The sequence below is a fragment of the Lepidochelys kempii genome, chromosome 2, assembly GCF_965140265.1.
Source record: "Lepidochelys kempii isolate rLepKem1 chromosome 2, rLepKem1.hap2, whole genome shotgun sequence".
Classification (NCBI taxonomy): domain Eukaryota; kingdom Metazoa; phylum Chordata; order Testudines; family Cheloniidae; genus Lepidochelys; species Lepidochelys kempii.
In genome coordinates, this window is record NC_133257.1 from 191,248,661 (window position 1) to 191,274,116 (window position 25,456).

Consider the following 25,456-nt stretch of genomic DNA (forward strand, 5'->3'; position numbering starts at 1 on the left):
AACGAGAGAGTCACACTGCACATGTGCAGCATGCACTACTTTTATGTTTAGAACTATTTAAGTGACATTTCGTAAGCGCTAAAAAGTTTTCTTGGAGAACTCATTCTCTGGCAAGACTGAAGGTTAAGAGACCTTTGAGTGCAAGAGTCAGACATTTAACTGATAAAAAAAAGTCTCTTTTCTTCATTAGTGATTTCCAAAACCAGGCAAACACGTAACAAATTGTCTTGCTAAATGTTCACCTTCAGCCTTGTTGCCATCTCCTGCTATTTCAAAGCACCTTAAAATGTTAATTGAATAAAATGACTTTTCAGTCACAATTACAATACTGCCCAATTATTATTTGACTAGTTTCCACCACAGTGAAAAGTGAGTTTTGGTCCACCACTGACACGATATGACACAGAAGTTACTATATTTCCTGTTATCAGATTTTTACTAGAGGCAGGGTATCAACAAGAAAGCATGATAGTTAGGGCCCTACCAAATTCATGGTCCATTATGGTCAGGGCCCTACCAAATTCATGGTCCATTATGGTCAATTTCACAGCCACAGGATTTGAAAATTGGTAAATTTCACAGTGGGTGGGGGTCGCAAACCTGTTGTAGGGGGGTCATGGGATTGCCACCCTCACTTCTGTGCTGCCTTCAGAGCTGGACAGAGTGGGGAAGACGGGGTGTGGAGCTATCTGCAGCTGGGAGAGATGCTCTTTCCCTGCAGAGCTGCTCTTGGGTAAGTCCTGTCCTGCCCCAGCCCTGCCTGGACTAGCAGCTAGAAGTCCCCTTTTCTGGGGCGCTCTTAGGAAGAGGGGAAGATTGGATCTATGTCCACATGCCTTCTCCAGTTACAGGAACCTCTGGGACTGATGCACAGTCCAAAAGCGCCCTGCTGCAGGGGGAGGCACCCGGAGATGGGTCTGGTCTCCCGCCTCCACCTGAGCAGCTGTACAGAGGATGGACAAGTCCTGTCCCTCCCCAGCCCAGCCAGAACTAGGAGTCCCCTTTGCTGGGGCACACCTAGAAACAAGGGGACATCAGATTTCAAGGGAAAAGGCTTATTTCACGGTCCATGTCATGTTTTTCACGGCTGTGATATTGGTAGGCCCCTAATGATAGTGTAGAGAGGAAAATGAAACTAGAGAAAAAGTCTTCTATTTAACTTATACTATGTTAAATATGAAGCTTCCACATTTCATGAATTTTTTTGTATTTTCACTATTTCATGAAAAACTTCAAAATTAATGCATTAACAACTCAAAGCAGCTTCAAAAAGCTGCTCCGAGAAATACAGTGGAAGCGATATTTCTGAGTCAGTATGCCCACCTTCTTTGTGTCTGTTGAAGAGGATGCTTTGAGCTTTCAGAATCAAGATGATATTCTCTGGATCTGGGCCATCCACCACTTTGGCAGATTTTGTGCATAAGAACTCATATGCTTTGTTTACTTTTTCAAACATATCCTGCAGATAACAATATGGACAACGTCAAGCTGTTACCCAACAAAACCTGAGTATTTACTAAGTCTCAAAACTCAGTTGCAGCTTCAACCTGTTTTCCCTATTTTGTTTCTGAACTGGTAAACAATGACATTAGCTATATTATACCATTGCAAATGAAATTCCAAGGGAGTGTCACATTGGAGAAAACTCTGAAAAATAGTAACTGCGTATTCTGCTATAGTAATATTTTGCTGGTTCACAGATCAGTTTTTCTCTTTAAGTCTTTCAGTGAAGGGGTAATCCTGCACTGAGTCTTATCAGTGAAGAAATTGTGATATTACAAATTTAGCATTATGGCTTCACTGCAGAATCAAGTGAGTGGAAAAGTGGGCTGTAAGAGCGAATCTTTTTCAGACAGATGGTTTAGTTGTTATTGTAAAGGAAGTTACATATTATCTTTATTTTGTATTTAAACTCCTCATCCCTCAAAACCCCACAAGATGACATGCAGTGCATGCCATTTCCTGGCATGATGGAATGAGATGAACTGTTATTTCAGAGTCCCCCTGAAGAAAATGTTTTTGATAAGTGTCATATTCCAGTTAAAATGCTATGGACCTCTAGAATTTGTGCAAGTGTATTCTGGAAGAAAATGGACTTGCTCTGAAAACACTACCGATGTAAATATTCATTAAAATCAAACCCATTAAACCACAATTTTAAAAAAGTCTCAGTGTAAACTAAAGTCATATCATAGTACAGTACATACCCTCCCTTCTGGGTTCTTATCAGGGTGATATTTTTGTGCCAACCTGAAGTAGGCTTTTCGGACCTTGCTCTCATCATGCCTGTCAGATGCAGATAGAGAATGTCAATAAGATAATATTCACTTTTGGCATAAGAATTTATTAAGAACAAATTTACATATTCAAAACTACCAACCTCAAGAAATCAAAAATCATGAGTCAGACCCCCCAAAAATCTTTAGATTTTTTAAAACAAGACAGCACATTTTAGTTTCTCTTTTGACTTTTAAACTCCTCTACAAAGTGGTTGATAATTTCAAGTTGAAAAGTCAATCTTTAATGCACATCTCTCCCTGGCTGTTCAGAAGGAGACTTGCCCTTACCCCTCGAGGTGGAAACTACCATCCATTTCCTGTTACTGTCTGAACTCTCCCCACCTAATTTCCTGTCTTCCCCCCATACTTTCCTTCCATGCAAAGGCTATAGAGAGAGCTGGAAAATGAACAGTGAGCACCCAAGAAATATCAAACACTCTCCCTTTGTACCAAGTTTCCAATTTTTTTCACCACCTTTCTTTGTAAGCTGCAAAGATTGTTCTATGTGAGAATGTTTTTACAGCCACCCTAACCCAAGTAGAACCTTCTATAACCGAGTTCAGTAATTATGTTTATAATCCTTAAATAATTTCTCACATTCAAAGCATTTAAAAAAATTAGGTCACTGAATAATTTTGATCAACCACATAACTATCAAATAATTACAATTTAGTTTAAAATCTCACAATTGTTCAAATAGCTAAAATAATTTTATTTTAAATTATCCTCCTTTCCTGCTGTCCTAGGACCCCAGCCACAGAACTTCCATGACCTCCCCCTCCCCAACTCTCACTGCCCCAGGACTCCCTCTCTGCTACTATGGGTATAGAGCCAGACATGAAGGCATGGTGCAATAGCAATGGCAGGTCTGCGTCCTCAGCTCCAAGACTCTTGCAGAGCTCTGCCCATGTGTACAGCTGGGGGGGGGGGGTGTGGGGGGGTGGAGTCAAGAACAGAGGAGCTTCGTGGCTTCATGAGAGCTCCTCCCAAAGACACAGAAGTCCTGTGACTCTCAATTAGTTGTGATTGCTATGAATAAGATTACAAAGAACAGTTATTAAAGCACTATTCACTTTAGAAGTGTTCTCCAATGGCTGAATTTGGGGTGACAAAATAGTTACAGCCTGGCAACAAGGCTATCTACATCAGACTACCAACTCCACTTAGTTGTGAGCACCATTTCATTGCAAGACTACTGTACCTTCCCTGTAGTCTGTCTCCACCCTGGACTGAAAATTTCCAAATGGCATTGACAGAGGCCGAATAAAACAAATCAAGGCTAATTACCCTGGTGGGTCTCCTATTCAAATACAAGCACTTATGAACTACGAGCTAGCTACCACCCACAGAAGCCAGTCCTTCCAGGTGAGCTGGTAACCTTGCAAGGCATCACTGACAGTCTGAGGCTGATTAGGAGGGTCACAAGAAAGCAAGAATGGGCAGGAGAAGAGAGGAGGGTCTCAGGACGCTGGAAGGACTGACCAAAGCCCAAAGAGCTCTCAGAGCAGTGAGGATACGAAAGGAAGGATTTTGCTTGCGGATACTTATTTTTGCATGGATCTGTACATCTTACGATTTCTCTATGCGTAAAGGATGTGCCTTTAGAAATCCCTTTGCAGATTGTATATTACTTGCTTGTAGTCATGTAGTCCCAAAAGAGGGAACAGTAAACAAGCAGGTCACAGCTTTGACAGAACTCAGTGTGCAAACAGCTACTGTGAGGCTTGCAGGAACTGGCCCTAACTTCAGAGTCTATGCAATTGGACTGCAGGGTCCCCACTGGCAACAGGAATGTCAGACCTGGAGGCTGTACCTGGAGTGTATGCCTACACGCTCATAGAGAAAGTTAAATTCTGCCCAGCCCCAGAAAGCAGAGAGTATGTGGGACCCAAGGTTTGGATCCAGTACAGCAGTTTGGCGTGAGCTCAAGACTGAAACAGACGTTTTTTCCCCAAATTAATGCAAGTACCACTTTTTATATATAGAATATCAAATCAAACAGTTTTGGATTTTTTCAGCATTTATTCCATGCTGAATAAAGGTAGCCACCATCATTAGCATCAATTAAATGCCTGAAACACAATGCCATCTGATAGCTGGTTTTCAGATATCTCCAGCTTTGGGTACCATAAACTGAGATCAAAGTTTCAATTTATCTGGAGTAATTTATGATATAAAACAAACAATGTAGCAGTTACTTCAGTTTTGTTTTAGGAAGTTTTATGGCAACTTACTGTCCTTGTCCTTTTGGAAGGTTAAGAACTTCATAAGCATCATCTGTTGACATTGTAGGTGGCTTCTTTTCTACCTCCTTCTTCCAAGCCTCCAGAGTATCTTTTAACAATTTAACCTGAAATTAAAATCCATTAAGGATATTATGGACAGTGTCAAACATACTTGTCAGCACTTGATACTGAAGTAGTACTGATAAGAAATTCAGATGTTGTGAAGCTCTTGGTTATGGACTAACTACTTTAATTTAAAAAAAGAAAAGGAGTACTTGTGGCACCTCAGAGACTAACCAATTTGAGCATAAGCATCCAATGAAGTGAGCTCTGTAGCTCACGAAAGCTTATGCTCAAATAAATGTGTTCGTTTCTAAGGTGCCACAAGTACTCCTTTTCTTTTTGCGAATACAGACTAACACAGCTGCTACTCTGAAACCTATTTTAATTTAATCTTTCCACCATCAATCACTGGAAATTTGTATATTAGTTGATTTGAACACAGGTAATGTTGCCTATTTGAGTTACTTGCAAATAAAGCTGTTCTCCAGTTTGTGGCTAAATGCTAATATATATAGGTAGCTAGACTTAATTCAGAGGTGAAATTTTTTTTAATGTTAGCATGTAACATCACTTAGATACTCCTATTTTAAATGCTTTCTAAGGTAGTTTTTATCCTGAACTGACGTACCCTGGGATTCTGATTTTGCTCCACACTGCGGTCTTGTTCTTAAAAATGTGTTTCATTTAAATTTGGAGTGGACAGAGCTCTAGAAAGTGTACTGTACCTGAAAGACCTGGTAGGTCTTCATCTTTGTTTGGGGAATTCCATTTAGATATTTTGGACATGAGTAAGTTAAAATTAGCCTCAGAGTTATAGCACTAAAGTGATATTTTTAGACTGATTCTTAGCATTTGATTAACCTGAACTCTGCCAAGTAGCTTTGTTGCAACTTTTAAGTTAAAATTATGAAAACATTTACATTTTGTAAGTTTCAATGGGTAATTTAAGACAAGTAAGAATTCCTTTGAATATAAGGAATAAGTGACTACACAAGACCTTTAGTTTCATTGTCCAAGTGAGGTGAACTGCAAACACAAAGAGAATATCATATCTACGCTGCACAGTAGCCTTAACCCCACTACCATTCACAAATGAAAAACCTCTGACCTGGCTTTTTAGAGGCTCTTTAAGCACAGACCAATTTACCTGGCTGTATGGGAGGGCTACAACCCAGGCTCTGTTCTAAGTCAGGATAGAACCCATCTACTTTGTATTGAGGGCACAGGGGAAAAATAAAAATAAATAAATAAAATAATTCAAGTGCCAGCAGTCCTCCAGTGTCTTTACCACAATTCCCCAAAAGGATAAATAAGTTTATCCTTATCTCCCAATTTCCTGGGTAAGTCTTACAGGATCTCAGCACAAAGAACTATGGGCTACGTTTCCAGGCACATGCATGAGTGCAGAAACTGTAATGCAGATATGGCTTTGCTGCAAGGATGCTCTCACCCTTGCTAGGCTAACTGAGGTGCCAATCACCTGGGTTAACTGTCAAAGTAGACATCGCCATCTATGAAGTCTAAGTCTAGGTTTCTTGTTATGCTTTACAAGTTTAAGCATTAAAAAAAGTGTTACTAAAAGTTTGCCAGGTTACTTATCCGGATTAGTCTCTTTAAGCCCAGGGTTAGCAGAACTCAGTTAGCATACTCTGGGTTTGTTAACCTAGGTCTGAGTGTCTACACTCATTTGTAACCGCAGGTTAGGAGCTGTTGAACCCTGTGTCCCAACCTGGGGCCCCAGTGTCTACACAGTTTTATGTGGGCAGACTAAGTCCAACCTCCCATATCCCAGACTTCCTAGCACCCTCTCAAAATTTGGTTGCTCTAGTCCTTTGTTTGTAGTGCACTGTGGGAAAACTTGACTCTCCACCAGACTCGACTGCCCAGAGGGCAAAGATAGCTGGCCTGTGGGATCATGGAATATTTCTGGTGGAGTCCCAGAGGACGAGTCCAGTGGGTCTGTCTTTACAAACTGCAAAGCAATATGGCTTAAACCCAGGTCTTGGCTTGACTCAGGCTCAGACCCTCCACCTCCTGGGACCCTGGGTCTGAGCCCTGATTAGTAAGATTTATGCGTAGATGGAAGGGGTAGGGGCCTTGAGCCTGAATTCAAATCCCAGACTCACACTGCAGTGTAGACATCCCAAGAGTTGCTGAAACAAAGGTAAGTATGAGCAATCATATCTGTTACAGCAGCAGCATAGTTTTTTCATGCCATAATCGAGAATTCAGTGAACAACTCAGTTATATTCCCGTTTACCCAATACTGATTTTTAGTTCATCATGCTTAAGTTGTTACAGGAACTTGCAGTGTAAACCAAAGTATATTGAGGTTTATGGAGGAAACAAGGTTTGAGGCCAACTATTAAGAATATGCCACTCCTGGATTTTTTGGATTTTAGAAATGTTTGAGTGTTAGGTCTGTGCATGTGCACTATGGATATACAAGTATAGAAAGATTTCTGGACTTACAGGATCTTTAATTGGCCAATCTGGAAACAGGAGTGTATCACACAGGTGTTTGAGGTAATAAATGTTACAGAACAGCTCATTCTCCAGTTGTGGATAGTTGATAACTGGTATGGGGCAGTATTGATAGAGTGCTCTTGTATTACTTTGAAGACGAGGGGTGAAGTCAGCAAGGTGAGCAGCAATCTTCTCGATCATAAGGCGCCTTTGAATTGCAAACATTGAGAATTACACCAATACAAGGTTTTGGTCAGGTACTTTTCATAAGTACACTACTAAGCATTTTTGACAAGCGTTTAATTTCCCATAATTAGCCATATTTTCTTGAACAGATTAAAAGTCTTATGCAATTTGGGATACTACAGTCCTATAATCTCATGTCACTGGTTTTAATTTTAAGACACCAAAAAACAAACAAAAAATTAAGCAGTAATACAGAAGGTGTGTACACAGTTCTGCCTACCTATTCGAGAGCAGTCTGAAATTTGTTTTAACACTGAAGATTTAGATTTATATAAAAAGATATATAATTAGAAAGATTTTCCATGCTTTATATGGGAAATGCCCTAGCAACCAGAGAGGTATGTTATCCAGGCAGGAATTATGTGATTTGTAACACCATGTAGTTTAGCGAGGAAACCGTAAAGAATGGTCAGACTCTAGAGACAGATAACATTTACTGACACTAACTAAGCATGACATAGGCAGGCATGAAGCAAACTGCTGGAGAATTTAAAGTGAAATGGCGTAACTGTTCCATGACACTTATATTTGTACCATGGGCTTCTTTTGAAGAGAGACTTTGTTGTGCCATGTCATTTCCTGGCTTTATGATGTGAACAGAGGGCTGAAGACTTAATTGGGACAACTAAATCCATTTCACTGGAGAGAGTTTCTACAGGCAACTGCTACTACAGCAAAGTGAAATGAGCCACTGAGCCCTCTTTGCCCAAGATCAAATCACATGGTATGCACTTAATACAAGTTTAATCAAAAGACTGGATCCCCTATTTAATGGGAAATAGATAAAAATACTTACCTCATTTCATTGCTCCAAATCGCTTCTGGAGTGTCAAATTCCCCAAGGAAAATTTCAGAAAATTTTTCTGGCTCATAGTTTTCTAAATAACACACCATTGCTTCAGGAAGGATGTGTCCTAGTATACTTCTTTGAACTATATCTTGCCCTTTTGTCTAAAATGAAAGAATTTCACAGGTATTGAGGTGTTTCCAAGTTAAGCTGTAGTTTGATCACACTCATTGAATGATTAACATACTCCGGGATAAGGCTTTCCTATTTTACAGTGGAATTCAATTAAACTGATTAGGATCTTAAATATGTTCGTAAAGTTTCTTTACATAGCTTCAAGTATGCAACAATTTGATAGTCAGTAACAGCTACTTACATGTAAGAGTGGCTAAGGAGGCTGATTTTTTAAAAGGATGCTGACCATGAGTCATCTTCACATTACTTGTAAAGGAGTGAAACACAGCTAAGTAATATACTGTAAGTCACAGTTGTTAACCCAGAACAGTCATAGCACTTTAAAAAGTATACCAGTTTTACACCCAGGGCAGTGAAGCCCATCATCCTTAGCGATATAAAGCAGTGGACTATAAGAAACACTAATCTTAAAGTCATTGTAGTTATGTCCAACAGCAGTATGGTTCAGCTCATCAATGGAAAGCATAAGACACTGAAGTTTATTGTAGAATATTCATTTTGCAGCCAATGGCAAGACTAGAACAAGCAGCAAGTCTCTATACAGAACTCAAAATTGTCACTTGGTCTCCTGTGAGCCAAAAATCCTATCTAAAATTCCTAAAAGCTATCCAGATAGATTTAATTATATCATTTACTGGTCAAATTGTTTGCTACATCAATGATCTAGTTTAAGTTTAAAGAGTTTAACAGGCAACGATATCATAAATCTTTTTTGATATCATGAATTAAAAAAAAAATCTGATGTGAGCTAGCATCCTTCATACCTTGAATAAAGTAGATCAGTACATGGAAAGTTACGCTGGTTTACAGAACAAGGAATGTTCTTGGATCCTGCTTACTATAAGAATGCTAATAGGAAGTATGTTTAATTCAGAGGCATAGTACTACAGGCAGACAGGCACACATACTATAGTAGCAATATAAGTGCAGCTCTACAATTTTATTTTTGTAAGATTATTCAATTTTTATATGGTTTAAAATGTGACTTTAGGGTGACTGTAAAGCATAAAGATACTGCTAAATATTTCAGACAAAACAATGTATTGCAAGCCTTCTATATCAAAAGAAAGGAAGAAACCAATCCTTGGGAAACCACCATCAGACTGGCACGATAAGCAGCTTCTGGATACTATCTCCTCCCCTGGTTCAGCTTTAACACTCGGACATAAGTAGAGTAGGTGAATTAAGATGCACTTTCTGCAAGGGCAATTTATCCCCTTTAAAAAGGTGACTGAGTATTAACACCAACAAGCACTACTTCTCACAGTTTATTAAGACCTTAGCTTGGATCAATGTAGTTCCCTACAGTTTATTAAGCTGCAACCAAGTTTCCATTAAAAGCCATATTTGGCCTTCTCCCTACTAAAATTGGCAAAATTCAAATTCATCTCAAAATTGTAATGTTAAATTCTACTTTGGCCAGGAACCTTCATACAACGTTTAAAATGACTTGGACAAGGAGTTCCTAATATATAACAACCTAAAAATAATGGTTACAGTTCCAAGTTCTTAATTTTTGCCACTTCAGACCAGTGAACTACGTCTATTTCTTTGTTTTTTTTGGATTCCTTTAGCTTGATCATTTACTAGGCACTGTGTGTACACAGCTATTCCACTTGGAGGAACACAACTGATATCAGAGACTTATGGTCCACAAAGTGAAAAGAGTTTCACGGATCGGTGTACTGGCCAAGCCAGAAGGTGCTCCAAACTCATCTTAGCTCAAAGCTGCTTCCACTTGTGTTATGAAGAATAAACAGACCTCTTTTGAAATGCCAATTGCAGTCATCCTAGCTGCAAGCTCGGAAGATAGAGGCCACACAAGCTGTACAAATCTGTATGATTTTACTCCTGTACAAGATGTTGGATGGGGAAGGTAATTGAGTCCACCAGATTTTGTCTCTCTCTGCCACTGAATATAGGGAATGTGCTTCCCCCTATTATTTCCATGGGGTTCTAGTGAAGGTTTTTCATTAACACATTACAAGCCAATGTCCCATTTTGAAGCTTCCTAAGACAAAAAATTCAGTCTCAGAAAACAGACTTCTCTGGTCATCTTAAAGTGTTCACTCACCTCACTTTAAGACCCAAGTTAGTTCTTTTGCTACATGCCTAGACGCACACAAGAGACATGCAAATAGGCAGTATCTAGTGAAATCCCACTCCTAGCCAATGGGAATGTTGCCTGGAGAGGTGGTAAGCAGTGAGATCTAGGTGTCTCAAAGGGTCTAATTGTAAGAGGAACAAGTAGTTGCTTGGATTGTTACTCCAATCACTATTTGTAGCACTACTAAAATAAACTTCTTCACATCTTAGTTGCCAATGCTTGGTTTAGAAAAGAAGAGTATGTTTAATGCACTGATTGCATTGAATGAGCAGCGACATTGAATGAGCAGCGAGAAAAGTTACTTGGCTATGCAAATGGCATTTCTTCATGGTCTTCTCTAGAAACCAAGAGAAAGAGCAGATATTACAAACAAAATGCTTTCTAAAGGAGACTCAAAGCAGACTTGACTGACAGAAGTCAAGAATATAGGAGTCTCTATGCCCTGTATTTGGTGAGGGAATATAGTTCATTTTGTAATGAATTACTGAAAGCACAACGGTCACAAGCAACACAGCCAAGAGAATTAGGTAGTTGTCTGCTCAAGGTGAGGGGCGGAGGTTTGGGTTTGTTTGTTTGTTTTTTTAAAAAAAAGAGGACTTTAAACATGGAGTGCAAGGAGGGAAAGAATCTTTATCTTTAACAAAATAGAAGACGAAAGTGTCCATTTATGATGAGGACGTAAGCACAAGGTAGAAAGATTGAAAACTGAAGGAGTATACTTCAGAAAATATTTAATATAGAATTAATTAACTTCGTTTATGAGAGCAAAAATAAATGTTTTTATACTAGTAATTTCTACTCACCTCTTCAGACTTGAAAGCTTGTTTTGTATGAGTGTACTTCAAAAACCTAGGAGAAAAAGTAATGTTTCAGTTCAGTGATATTCTCAATGAGGCTTTGCAGAAAACAGCAGTATAGGTGCTGATTCAAAAATGCATTTGCTTTTTCATTTCAGTCCTGTCTTCATATCAAATTTATAGCTTAACCCTAGATTTTTTGCCTCCTATAAGCTTTATAGAAAGCTTTGAATTTTTTACAAGTTGTAAATGACTAATTTACAAACAGAGAACTTATTTCTGACATTCTGTTGCATAGAGCACGTAGACTTTGAATTCATAATGTATGGGAAGAATAATTTATTACATGCAGCAAAACTGCTTTAAAACTCAAATTCATTTGCTTAATAGAAAGCAATTTAGACATGCTTGAAGATACAAGTCTGATAAACGTGAATGTTTACATTAAAGTGTTTTAGGCATTGATCCTGCAATGAGTTTTATGGACCCTTATATGAATCTCATCGCAAGATCAGAGCCTTTGTTGAAACCCAACTATTATAAAAATAAAAGCTCAAATAGTACACATCAAAAGCCTACAATATTTCTTCTAATTCTGGTATTATGTATAGATAATTGGAACTTGCTCTAATGGCTTTAAGTCATTGGAAACCTTGACCAGATATATGATTTTAGCTGTACAGCTGGGCACAGTATATGCACACACTCCCCCAAACACTACTTCAGTTCAACTAAACTGTAAATGTATGCACATTACCAAAGTGGACATGAAGTTTTTTATAGTGTAATCACTTGTACAGAAGCAAACAAGCAAGCCACTATAAAAACCTTGCTGTTCACTGCTTGATAGAAGTAACAGGTTCCCCTATCTAGTTAGGAGTATTAATATGCAGAGGCAGTTCCACGCATAAATACCTAAAATTGTTATTTTCACCATTCCTCTTGTCCTTACCTTGCAACAGGAAGTACATTGGAACCTGTGTACATCATGATAAAGAAGAATACTCCACTTAGATAAAAACGAGATAATTGTGGGTTATCTTGCATGATGTGGAACAGCAATATGGCAACTTTCTCAACAAGGATAGGGTCAAACGTCAACAGCAGCTGAAAAGAAGACAGACAGAATTTACATGGAGCATCTACAAATTTTAGATGATCAGTAGCCATAAAACAAACTAACTTTAACCAGCTAATCAAAATTAAACCCAAAAAATATGTTAGTGAAATATAGCAGAAAGAATAAAGTACAACAGCCCAGGATACAATAACTGTTAAATTATATTAAGTTAGCGGGAATCATTTCTGGATAGTTACACATTTCGAAAGAACAGACTGACAAAACAAGCAACTTACCTGAGTAATATGGGGAAGGCAAGTACTGTCTGAAAGCAGCCTCTTTACTCTGGGCAAAGGTCTTATAATGGCATTATCTTGATCCCTAAAATATGTATTTTCCCAATCAATGTTTTTAGTGTATAATACATAAATATAAATACAGTATTTGTGCTTTTATTTTAAATGTTTTTGAACTGATTTCTCAGGCAGATTTTAGATTTTGATCCAATGGACTGGGTTGATATCAAGATCCTGAATATACATTCTGACAAGTTTTCTATCCTCATTTCTTAAATATTCAAACTTTCACCTGGTCTTAGCTTTGATATAGAATATATCAGTGAGGTTTAGTAAAATTCACATTAAGTATGGAAACAATGAGATTAGCTATCTGTTTAAGAAGAGTTATAAGACGTTTGATTATATTTCTAATGCTATCAAAGTAACTGGAGACATTCACTTGTGTTATAATTTTCAAGACAATGTTAAGTTACTGTAATTTCAGTTTGAGAAGCAGTGACCATGAAGTTTTATGGCACTTCTATTAAATGGATTTATCTTTGTCCCATCATAAAACTGTGTTAGTTCATCTCTCCCTTCATGGTAGAAAGATTAAAACTTCCATGTTCACTAACCAAATGAAATTTGCTACGAGATGGTAGATGCATGTCCTGTTTAAAAAAAAGTTTCTCCCATATAATGTATCAATAAAACTGGAATAGCAATTATGCACATTTGCTACAACCATGGAAAGTTCCAGCCATTTTCTTCTCTTGGAACTAAAAAGACTCATTACCTGCTGGGAAAATAGCCACACATTGTGATCAACATGTTGAGGATAAGTGTGGCAAGGTCAGTCTCATTCAGCACAGCCTGTCCATTGGCTAGCAAGCACCATTTAAGCTGAGGGATAAACTGCAATGGTCTCCAGCCATCCATACCCTGAGCCCAACACCGTGTTTTTGCAGTCAGCTTTCCCTTGGTCCATAATTCCTGCATCTTTTTTAAAGTCAGAGGTACAAGTTAGATGCTTCACACTATAAGCAGTAAGGTTTTCTGGCATTTTTCATTACTTGTCTTGGTAGCTCATAATGCATATAAAATCAGATGCCCTCCAAGTTTTTTGCTATGAAAAACCAATACAGCTTAAAATATTCCTGTTCCCTTTAAGAACTGTAAAATCTACCCTTGTGTAGGATAGGAAAAAAGGGTCCAGAAAAGCAAAAGAAAACCAACTTGGAAGAGATTTTCAACTGAATTTAAGTCAAGTCATTATAGTAAATTGCATTATTGATCTCATTTGGAGGCTACACAGAATTATAACTCTAAAAGCTTTGATTCTAGTACTCTTAAAAATACTATTTTATACACCATTTGGTAGTTTGTGTTACGAAGATAAAATGCACAAACACCGTATCCAAAATGATTAGATCGCTGATTTCCTTTGAGAATTTAATCTTTCCTTAGCACAACAAAATTAGAAGCTTATGAATCGAAACATTAAATGTGCCAAACCCACATTTTTCAGAGGTTGTGTATATTAAGCTTATTGGGTACCATCAGAACAATACTAAATATATATTGGATGTGGACTAAGTGTAAGACAATTAATTACAACAGTAATTTGGTATGCCAGTGCACATCTTTACATTTTAATACCATTTTCATGTTAAATAAGATTTCTTTTTATGATGGACCTCCAACTGGCTCAGAGAGCAGTAAACTAGAAGACTAATTCATTCCACCATATGGCAGATACAAGCAGTAGCCTGTGGAACTCCACCATGCTATTAGAATGCCAGTTATAGTCAGAGGTGGTGACAGTATCACTCTCCTTTATTACGTAGGACTCCATGAAGTCTCAAACTTGGGGGGGGGGGGGGGATTATCTACTCAATATCTGATAAGTTATGCTAAACAATGTGCACGTATTGGAGTAGTGTAGACTCTTTCCTCTTCTATAAACACACAATATCCTGACCTCTTGAAAAAGGAACACCGATTCCAAAGTAATACACATTGGAAAACATAATCCCAACTAGACGTACAAAATGATGGGGTCTCAATTAGCTGTCATAGCTCAAGAGAGATCTTGGGGTCATTGTGGATAGTTCTCTGAAAACATCTGCTCAGTGTGCAGCTGTCAAAAAAAACACCCCTTACAATGTTAGGGACCATTAGGAAAGTGATAGATAATATCATAATGTCACTACATATATATCCAGAGTATGCCCACGTCCCATCTCAAAAAAGATATATTAGAATTGGAAAAAAGTACAGAGGGCAACAAAAATTACTAAGGATATGGAACAGCATCCATATGAGGAGAGATTAAGATGACTGGGATTGATAATTTTAGAAGAGAGACTACTGGGTGTGTGTGAGATATGTCTATCAAAACCAGGAATGGAGTGGAGAAAGTGAATAAGGAAATGTTATTTACCCCTTCATATAAACACAAGAACCAGGGATCACTCAATAAAAATAGGAAACAGGTTTAAAACAAACATAAGGAAATACTTCTTCACACAATGCACAGTCAACCTGTGGAATTCATTGCCAGGTGATGTTGTGAAGTCCAAAAGTACAACTAGTTAAGTTCATGGAGGATAAGTCCATCAATGGCTATTAGCCAAGATGGTCAGAGACACAACCCCATGTTCTGGGCATCCCTAAGCCTCTGACTGACAGAAGCTGAAACTGGATGACAGCGGATGGATCACTCAGTTACCCTGTTCTGTTCATTTCCGCATTGGTCACTGTTGGAAGACAGGATATTGGGCTACTCTGACCCAATATGGCCGTTCTTAAGTTTAATTATTTTATGAATCAGCCATAAAAAGAATACGATACCTCTGTAAAGCTGTAAGGACCGCTCCTCTCTTTATCTGCATTGCCAAAGTACCACTCTTTCTCACTTTCTCTCTTCATATCTGGTGCTGCTTCAATCACATTGCTCTAAAAGTTAAATATTTATATATAAATGATGCACCCAATTTAATGCAAGATCCAGTCTTGATCCCATATGACTTTAGCAATTTGGAAGCTAGCTAGTTTATGGAGGGGATTTTACAATGATCTGCATTAGGAGGGGGGTATGAGAGTTGGGTGGTGCTAAAGAAGGCTTAGACTGTAAATAGTATGTGCAGGGAAACAAGGACAAAGTTATGGTTGGTAGAGAAACTTCAGCTTGTTTCCTTACTTTTGTGAGTTTTTCAACATTTTTATAAGTAAAAGATATCAGCCTTAAAAGACTGAATTTCATAAAATCCTAGTTTCTGACCAAGCACCCTTTAAAATGGTGTCAGATTTTAAAAAGTTCCTCAAAAAAGGTATAGTGTGAATAAACCAAAAGACCTCATACTTGCAATGGTACTGTAGCCCTGCTTGTGTGGAGATGTGCCATGGTAAGCAGATCCACAAGGATTCTAATGCCATTTGAATCCATGAGGTCCTTAACATTTTTCTGTAAACAAGAGAGAAAACCTTCACATTTATTTCATGTGAGCATTATAGAAGTGTGTTATGGACACGTAAAAAGCACTGTAAGTGCCACCTTTGTATAGTATTTTAAATGGGATTCAAAGGTGAGATTTCAACTCTCCTCACACTCAACCATATTCTTTAGAAATCTAGCACAGAACATTTATACTTCCTTATCCCCTCATTACCCATTCAAAAATGCTAAATCATGCCTATAGAGATAGCATCTGTGCCAGAAATGTAGAGAGTTTTACCCTTAACATTTGCATCTAATAAGAGATCTTTCTTTCCATGAAGTGAACAAAAGATTAGATATTCAGTTACAGTTTTTAAAATCAACTCAGAGCATTAGTTTCAAACTGGAGATCATTTTAACAGTTTAAGAAATGTATCCATACTTTATGAATTTTCTTTTAAGTACTAGAAGAATAAAAATCTTTTAAGTACTCCTACCTTATTTAAAATGAGCTTGTTAAGGAATAGTATCAATCTGTCCCGCTCAAGTCTATCTGTGCACTTTTGGGGTTAAAAAAATGGGGGGGGGGGGAAGAGAGAGAGAGAGAGAACAAGTCAAACATGTCCAACAGGAAATACAAATTATTCAAGCCTCAAAAAATTAGCATGTTGCATTAACCAGAGAGTAAAATCCAATTCTCAAATATCTCGTGACAAACATAAAAACTGTGCAACAACAGATAAGGCTACTTATAACAGTAAGATTTCAGAAAAATGTATATATAAAATGGTATTGGCAAACATGTTACAAAAGTCTCAAACATTTTCAAAAATATCTTGCAAGTCACTATAAACAGTCTCACTAATTTTGGAAGTATTATTGGATTTGTTTTCACACTAAAAACAGCTCTTGAATAATTTCTACAGTTTGCTGTGAAGTCTGTTTGTGCAAAGTAATTTCAAGCATGCAACTTTCTTCTGAACCACACCTAATCCATGTTAATTGTTCATGTTATGGGAAAGGTAAAAATACCACTGCCAAATAGACATGCTATAGAATTCACTGTGAAATGGAGTTTTAAACGTTAACTGATTTTTATTATCTTATATCCTATTACTGATTTGGTATTAAAGCATGTATGAGTTTATAATTTAAATGCACTTAAATGAAAGATGAGCTCCCATTTAAGGCTTGAGTTAATGTTTCTCCAGAAAGAACTGCCAGACTACTAAGACAAGAGCATTGTAAAAAAGGCAGCTCTCTAAAGCTTAAAATGTTAATTTCAATTGCTACGAGAGAAGTGCAACCATGAACTACCCTGACGATGGGCCAAACCTCTTCAATTCACCTTCAACAGATTAAACAGGCATAAGAATTAGAACCTATTAACTCAACTGTACTTAAACATGGTTTGTGTCTGCCTTTACCACTAAAGGGTTTCCAAGTTTTTACGGTTACAAACAATTCCAACGCATCATCCTTAAGTATACTAATACACCCACAGTTTTGGAGAAAACATGCTGTCTAAAAGACCACTGCCAATGCACTTTGAACAAGCCATTCTGAAGGTAAAGCATCTCCCTTCGTGGAAGGTCTACTCTCCACAGGGGTGCAAAAACTCCAAGTTTGCTGTTAAACCCTGATGTGCTTCAGGAATAAGTGGAAGACAAAAAACTGCATTGAATGCTGTGTATATTGTTTTCATCTCTATTTTACTCTTTAGGTAGAGCTTCTATTTGTCCCATTTCAAATAAATTTATTCCTGCATATTAAAAGTAACGTGACTAAAAATACCATCATCATAGACTTCCATCAGCAGAACGTGTCAATTAAGACTGAGTTAGAGGAGAGAAACTGACTAAAAATGACCCAATCCAGCAGTAACTTCCAAATGAAACTTCAAGATAAGTCTGCAATACCGAAATCTAAACTGGACAGCAGCATATCAATGACTAAGCTATTCCTAGCCACCAATTAACATTTATTTTTATCCAAAAATATCAGCCAAAGAAAACTCACCCTTTCCAACATCCCAACAATATATTTAGTGTCACCAAATTGTCCTATTTCTTCATGACATCTTCCATAAACAATGGCCAGTGCTTGTAGACATAAACATTTCATGTTCACTTTAGGGGTGAGCAAGAAGCGGTGATAAAGTTCATTGAAAAATTCATACCTGTAAAAACGGAAGAAAGTTCACACTGAAGGAAACATGCATTAAACCTCAGGAAAAAAAAAATAAGGAAGACAAACTGAACTGTGGCTCACGATTTTTTGATTGCTCCACTCTCTTCAGTTTCATCTTCCTCCAACAATAATCTCAGGTAATAATCCCCTATTTTTATTTCCTCTGAAAGGCACTCATACTTAACCTACAAATGAAACATACATATATAAACCACTTGTTATTTCGGATTATACACTTAAAGTTGAATTTTTAACAAGCTGTCACATGCAATCTATATTTTATTTGATTTCATGGCTTAACATGTTCAGTATGGTTTGTTTGTTTTTCTTCTTTGTGAAGGAGCCTCTCTCCTGCAATAAGCAGTAAGGTTTAATAAGCAACATTTATGAAATATGATTTATATTAATTGCTATTCTAAATGACAGTTCAGTTTTCATTTTACTAACCTATACATTTATGGCTGAAAAATTACTTCTTTACACACGGATGAAGACTAGAAACTGACATTCTAAAGAACAGTTGATATCCAACTTGTTTCCAGACAGCCACAATACTTTAAGTGGCACAAAGCCTCTGGAAATCCACAGGGAATTTTAATATTCTAATACACTATGTATTTTAAAACAAAGCGTTTACTAAAACTGAAGCATTATACTAAACACCTTTTAAGCACATTGTTTAAACAATCTAGTACAGGGATCTCTACAATAATGGATACAGTACAGCATTGTAACAGCTAATATTTAGTAAGTCAAATAGGTATTCCAAAGCCTAGAGGAAAACAGTGCAATAGCAGGAGTACAAACAAAATCACATAATTACATGAGTTAATGGGGTTCCAAGATGAAGTTAAACTCTGTACCCTTCACCCAGCCTCAATTAAAAACCACTAATATAAGAATGCTTGCATGTAAAGATATCTGCAAGAATACAAAAGTAAGTTAAAATGTTTTAAGTGTGGCATTACACACCAGTGTCTATTTCTTGCAGGTTATGATAGTTTACTGACAGAATGCCAATATCCCTCAAGCCACTCTTGGACCAATCTGAAGTGTAGTACGTTCCCTCTGTTTAGTCACATTGTACCTGTAGATTTCCTCGTGACATACATTGCGGTGATACACTCAAGTTTTGTAGATTTGGGGGGTGATCTCCCAGAATACAGGCTTTTTCTAAAGCCATACAACAAGTTTTCTGTAAGCTTTTCATATGTGACCAAAATATCAGTGAACAACTGCAGGAAGTATTTATGATATACTGTGCAGAGTTTGAGGTTGTTTGATTGCATTTATTGGAGATGTAAAACTGGATTTAGTTACTTCTAGTAGACCCTTCCTACTGATGAGATGGTGGTTTGCCCTCAACAGCACTCAAGTTCCGCTTCCTATTTTTGTTTTCTAGTCAATCCACTCTGTTGTGGAGACAGTCTGCTATCTGAAGGCTTTATTATTGAATTTTTTTTTTTTTTTAAAATCAAAGACACCTGAAGTCAGTTTATTCTGTTCCTACCTAGTTATGGCCTCTTGGCTTATGTGACCCCTTAGAGAAATACTACCCATTTCCAAAACACAGTTTTGATATATGGAATTAATTTTTTTACTCTGGCGGTGTCAAAGGTTACTGTGTCAATGACATGTCTTGAAGGGCTTATTCCTCCCAGAAGCATCGATGTTCTGCATGTGATTTGATAAGCCAATCCATTCAGGACTTTAGATGGGTTGCCTCATATTTAGTAAGCTTTCTGAAAGCAAACCCCTCCAGGTGTTTTGGTACCACACTGATCTTTGCACTTGTTAACTATTATTCACTTTTAATTGAACATGGGAATATACAATAAATTATCAGGACAAGTATGTTGATACATACTGTAAAAAAGAAACAGGAATAGTGCATGGACCTTACATTTTAATGGCTTTCACCTCAGTGTTAACCTTGCTAGGATTAATGCTTGAAATGAACGTTAACCGTTGTTCTATTGGGAATTTATACATAGGTGCTTTCTTCCAGTGTGTCAAAAGCCCTCTGTGTTAGGTTTATGGGACTTTGACCCAGATTCCCAACTTCGGTTGTCAATGACAGCTTCTCTAAGATGAATTCATCTTTGAATCCATGTGTTGAAGCACTGCAGACAAGTCTATTTATGTGTATATTTTGCCATATCTAAAGATCTCTGCCACGTTCACTGTTAAGAAAAGTGGCTATTTGTGGTTTTAGTGAATATATTTAGAATTCCCCTTGGCTGATCAGAGATTTGTCTTGCCTGTACAAGGCCATTTAATCTGGGTGTATGAGGCAGTTCACAGCGATTCCTTTGAAAAAGGACCATGTACCCTGCCTGGAGCGGGTCTGGTCTGCATGGCCTGTAGACAGTGAATTTAAAAAAAAAAAAAAAAAAAAAAAAAAAATCAGCACCATACAGAGAAGGTGCCTGCTTTCTCCTTCATAGCTTTGAGTTCATACACTCTGCCCAATCATTTATTGACAAAGGTTGTGTACAATACTCATTTAGAATGTTACTAAAAAAAGCTGATACGTAAGGACACTAGGACTACAATATTAGTGACTTAAATAAAACATATTAGAAAAGTTTACCTCAAACTCATGATGATTCCATGAGATGACATTAGCACTGCCAAGTTCTCTGTCAATACTGAATGCCCGCATTTCGGATTCAAGGGTATCTCTCAGCTCTTCCCGTGTTTTGAAGTTCCAAATCAAATTTGACTTAGTATGATCTTGAAGAAATCTAGGAGAAAGCATGGCTAGTAAAAAAGTTTTCAACTGTTTTAATGTTGAAGATAGTTTAAAATGCATATAACCTGCCATGCACATCAGAGCATACTGTACTTTGATAAATAGTACAGAAGGGAATACGCTTTGCCATCTTATTCTTGATTTATACAAAACAAGGTCTCATTTGTCTTTAAATCATTCTGATGTTACAGTAGTGACTTGCTCAATATGTCTACTTTGTTATTAGTCTAAGGCAGAGGTTCTCAAACTGTGGTCAGTGGACCACCAGTGGTCCGCGAGCTCCATTCATGTGGTCCGCAGATCGTTCCCTCTAAGATGGGCGCCTGGGCAGCCACACACAAGACAATGAAGGGCCACCCACCTAATTAGTGGCGCTGCACAGGCATGGCTCCACTAATTAGGTGCCTGGACCCTGGAGAAGACGCACATGTAAGGTGAGGTGGTGGCCTTGCGGGGAAAATAGGGGGTAGGTTGGAGGGGGCAGTGGGGTGAGAAGGGGGGGGGAAATTTGGGATGTGCAGGGCTGTGGCGGCCAAAGAGGCGACTTTCCCCAGCTCCAGGTCTGTGGCTGCCGGGGAGAGACGGCCCTCCTTCCCAGCCCCAGCTTGGGAGCTGCCATAGCAGGGGAGAGAGGGCACATCCATCACATTAGAAAGGTAAGGCTACCGATATTAAAATAAGAGTTGTGTGCTTTTATTTGTAGAACAAAGTTATTATAGAGGTTTTTTTAAATATAGCTCTTTTATCCAAAGTGCTTTACAATAGTTAGCTAATGGTACAAACAACATTTAGAAAGATCATGAAGTGGTCTGCTGAGACTCACCAATTTTCAAGTGGTCTGAGTTAAAAAAAAGTTTGAGAACCTCTAGTCTAAGGGTTTGTCTACACACAGCAAAGAAAAGTCTGCAGCTGGACCATGTCAGCTGACTCAGGTTCACAAGGCTCAGGATGTGGGGCTGTTTCACTGCTGGGTAGACTTCCAGGCTTGGGATGGAGCCCAAGCTCTGGAACCCTCCAACCCTACAGGGACCAGCTATGGTTTTTTCTCTATTGTGTAGTCATATCTTTAGTGTTTTATGAGCATCAGACAAGACATCCACTCTACCTTAAAATAAATCTAGGAGCCAGTTGATTAACTAAAATAAGGTTCTTGAAATCGGAATACCCTACTTTTCAAAAGCATTAACCCTATTAGTACTCTGAAATGCAATCTACCTCCTGGGACTTCGTTGTACAAGTGACAGCATAAATGGTAAAAGGGAAACATGCTACAGTTGTGTCTTACAAAAATGTCATATACAGCCTTGTCAAGTGTATCTGAGTATGCAATGTCAAAAGCAAGAGAGGTTATGGCTGGCCATGTGCATTCCAAAAGCAGATTAAACAATTTCCCTAGTGCATTTGAGTATTTTTTTTGCTCCATACACTGTATTTGTTAAAGTTCATGTCAAATATTTCAGGTTGTATTGTTAAAACTCTACCTTTATAGCTGTAGCTTTGAGTTAGGGCTTCTGTATCTGTCAAGTGAATGGCCGTGATTTATTAACACATTTATTCTAGATATTTACCTGTAATAGAAGAGATCCCAGTTTGCTTCTATTTTTATTCTTTGCCTTCGTTTCCTTAGTATTACTGGCTTCTGATTAATGTTCTGCAAATAGAAAAAGATGCCAAATTTAGGGCTAGGACAATTAGCAATAACAGATACCAGATATAAAAGTGGGTTTCTAGTGTTACTTTAAACATGAAAATGAAGCTTTGTTTTCACTGGCTGTTCCTAAGAGATCTCAGCTTTCCAAGAAAACACCTACTACTAGTGATGCAGTTTTCTAATCAGCGATGTCACAGGCAATGACAACAGAACACCACAACTGAAATCTTTAGCTAGTGACTTGCACCATATTAATACTAAATTACCAACACAGGTCATCAAATCATGCCAGAGAAACTTGCAGCCATGTACTTTTATCATACACAGTTACCCCTTATCTTGTACAAAAAGCCAAATCCCATCACCATATGCACACTGCAAAAACTGCTGGGTAATCCTGTATTTAAATATACTGTATTACATGTATATATTAACCATGCAGGAAAACTCTTTTGCACCAAGCCAAAGAGTGACTGGGGACCAAAACCAGACCAATCTTTCAGGAGACAATACCCACAGTAAAATTGGCAGCCACAAACCTGGAGAACACAAAAGGCTACTTTGTTGTTCAGAAGTAAAGGATCTTTAAACAGCCGGGGGGGCAGGAGGGGTGGTGGTGAGGGAAACAGTCACAGACACAACTTGGAAATTGAAAGACTGTTTGATCAACAACATCTAAAATGCACTGCTAGACAAGACACCACATGCCAGGCAGAGTTTAATGGAACATAAGCCACAAAAAGTAGTACGCAGACTCACCATATTGTTTCTGTCCTGATTGTGATTGGAAAGTAGAAAGAAAAGAGGAATATTTAAACAAAATAAGATACAGCCACTAAAAGTATTTTATATGGTAACATGGAGTTATAAAATGTTACCACAGAAATACTTTCCATATAATTTGATGAATATGAATCACAATCTCCCTTTATTAATTTGATCATCAAAAGTGAAAGCTCAGAATTTTGTTTTGCAGAGCCATATCTGTTACTTATTGTGTATTCATGGTTTATCCTTCCCAAGTAAATAAGACATCAAGGAAAAGCTGTAAGTGTTCATACTTGGAGAGTTTATAATATGCAGCTCATGGAAAGAGATTTTACTGAGAAATTCAGCTAAAATAAAAGAAACATCCATACATCTCTATGATTTATTTCGGTCTGAATTTTCACTCTATCCCACAAAGAGTTTTGTTTGGCCTATTTCTGTGTAACATTTGTTAAAGCTAAATAAGAGTAAACCTGCCTCAGGACCCACATAATTTCTTACTTTTGTAAGTTGTGTCATTTGTGTTTTACTTTAAGACTTTATTTAGATCAGAAATCAGGAGAAAGTGTTAAAAATCAGATGCGATGTGTTGCGTTTCCCCTACCTTTCCATCTTTCCTATGTATGGGCAGCAAACTGAAAATGACAAACTTCTAAATGAAGAACTGAAACTTCAGAGATCAGGCAATTTTTGTTTCATTTAGAGGAAGCTAACTGACTAGAATGCCAAGCTTAGTCGTGAAAAAAACAAAAGTCAGCAAGAAAGGACTAGGGACAAAAAAGTTGGAATTATAAAAGCAAGAAAAAAAGGGGTAAGTCTCACCAACTGAGCTTTATAACCACAAAAGAGCAACCACACAGAAGGGACAGGGGAAGAGGAGGAATGACAGAACATAAAATAAATGCAAGGAAAAGTCGGGGGGGGTGGGGTGGTTCTCACGGCACCTTCCAGTTTCCTCAACAAGGAAAACAGGGTGACCTCTTGGATATTAAGAGAATATAGCTGCTGAACACACAAACCTACACCACCATCTTAAATAATGTAAGTACTGAGGAGGCGGCACAGACTGAATAAGAGCCAGGTGACCTTAAAGTAAAAATCCGCCATTACTATCAAGTATCAGAGGGGTAGCCGTGTTAGTCTGGATCTGTAAAAGTGGAAGAAATTCCGATACCAAAAGTTTAAGTCTATCCACTCAAGACAATGTTCTAGTCTTCCAAACAGATAGGAAGTCAGATGAAGTACAGTGATACTAATGAATAAATATACCAAATGAATATACACCTCAAATAAACATTGAAAATCCTTGAATATTTTCCCACCACATTATTGTTTAAAAGGCTGTTTCTGCAGCAGCCTCTTGACGATTTCTGCTGCTCTAACTTCTGTAAGATGCTCATACCCAGAAGGGTGCAAAAGAATCCAGTTGCAGTCTAGTTTCCTAGGTAATTAGTTTAAGCAAAAAGAGGTGGTTATGCAAGTTGGAAATGTGTGCATGACAAATGACATGTCTGCAAGATACTAATATGCCCCTCTCCCACCTCAACTGATTCACTACAATCACTCACATTTCTAGCTAAAAATGAAAAAAAGGGAAGAGACAAAAATTTATAAACCTGGAAACAAAGAACTAATGTTTTCTAACAGTATTTCAAATAGCATATTTCACAGTTAAAGCCAAGAATAAGTATTTCCACCATAGTCCTTGAAATCAACCATGGCTAAAACCTACCAGTTACACTGCATTAGTCATGGAAAAAAGCCCAGTATTTACACAGCATGGTAACTAGTGACTTATACTGTTTTTTAATCTCAAATTTCTCTTAAACTTGTTTATTGCGTTTTTACCTCTTTTTGAGCAATGCCCATTCTGTCCCTCCAGTGCATCAAAACCAGATCCACTTTCTCTTTGGCAAATTTTTCTACTTCTTTAGCAGCTTTTCCAGCCAATCTCTGCCACTCGGGCACTTTACTAAGCTTGCCATACTGGTCCTGCGGAACAAAACTTATCAGTAACTTGTGATTAAATTTCTATTTAATAAGTGTACTGGAAAAGATGAGCATCAACAGTTTCTCCCCTCCCTCCCTCATTTAAATAGTAGGTACGGTACATGGAACAAGTTACACAGCTGAATAGAGAATCAGTCATT

The 25,456-nt window shown here is 37.8% G+C and overlaps 1 protein-coding gene across 11 annotated transcripts in view; it reads right to left on the reverse strand.

Annotated features, from left to right (window-relative positions):
• DNAJC13 (DnaJ heat shock protein family (Hsp40) member C13) overlaps window positions 1–25,456 on the reverse strand; it is a 131,835-nt gene that overhangs the window by 58,182 nt on the left and 48,197 nt on the right. For 10 of the 11 annotated variants that reach the window (XR_012157482.1, XR_012157481.1, XM_073333222.1 and 7 more), the window contains 17 exons: window positions 25,155–25,298; window positions 22,456–22,538; window positions 20,726–20,879; window positions 18,214–18,317; window positions 17,962–18,121; window positions 16,440–16,502; window positions 15,868–15,969; window positions 15,357–15,461; window positions 13,300–13,502; window positions 12,522–12,606; window positions 12,118–12,272; window positions 11,172–11,217; window positions 8,076–8,230; window positions 7,040–7,241; window positions 4,514–4,629; window positions 2,208–2,286; window positions 1,324–1,459 (listed from right to left, as the gene is read on the reverse strand). Coding sequence is in view for 9 of the 11 variants with exons in the window: in XM_073333222.1 (XP_073189323.1) it covers window positions 1,324–1,459; window positions 2,208–2,286; window positions 4,514–4,629; window positions 7,040–7,241; window positions 8,076–8,230; window positions 11,172–11,217; window positions 12,118–12,272; window positions 12,522–12,606; window positions 13,300–13,502; window positions 15,357–15,461; window positions 15,868–15,969; window positions 16,440–16,502; window positions 17,962–18,121; window positions 18,214–18,317; window positions 20,726–20,879; window positions 22,456–22,538; window positions 25,155–25,298 (2,092 nt within the window). In the remaining 2 variants the exon portion in view is untranslated. The remainder of the gene's footprint in view (window positions 1–1,323; window positions 1,460–2,207; window positions 2,287–4,513; window positions 4,630–7,039; window positions 7,242–8,075; window positions 8,231–11,171; window positions 11,218–12,117; window positions 12,273–12,521; window positions 12,607–13,299; window positions 13,503–15,356; window positions 15,462–15,867; window positions 15,970–16,439; window positions 16,503–17,961; window positions 18,122–18,213; window positions 18,318–20,725; window positions 20,880–22,455; window positions 22,539–25,154; window positions 25,299–25,456) is intronic. The other variant, XM_073333218.1, reaches the window with a different exon arrangement.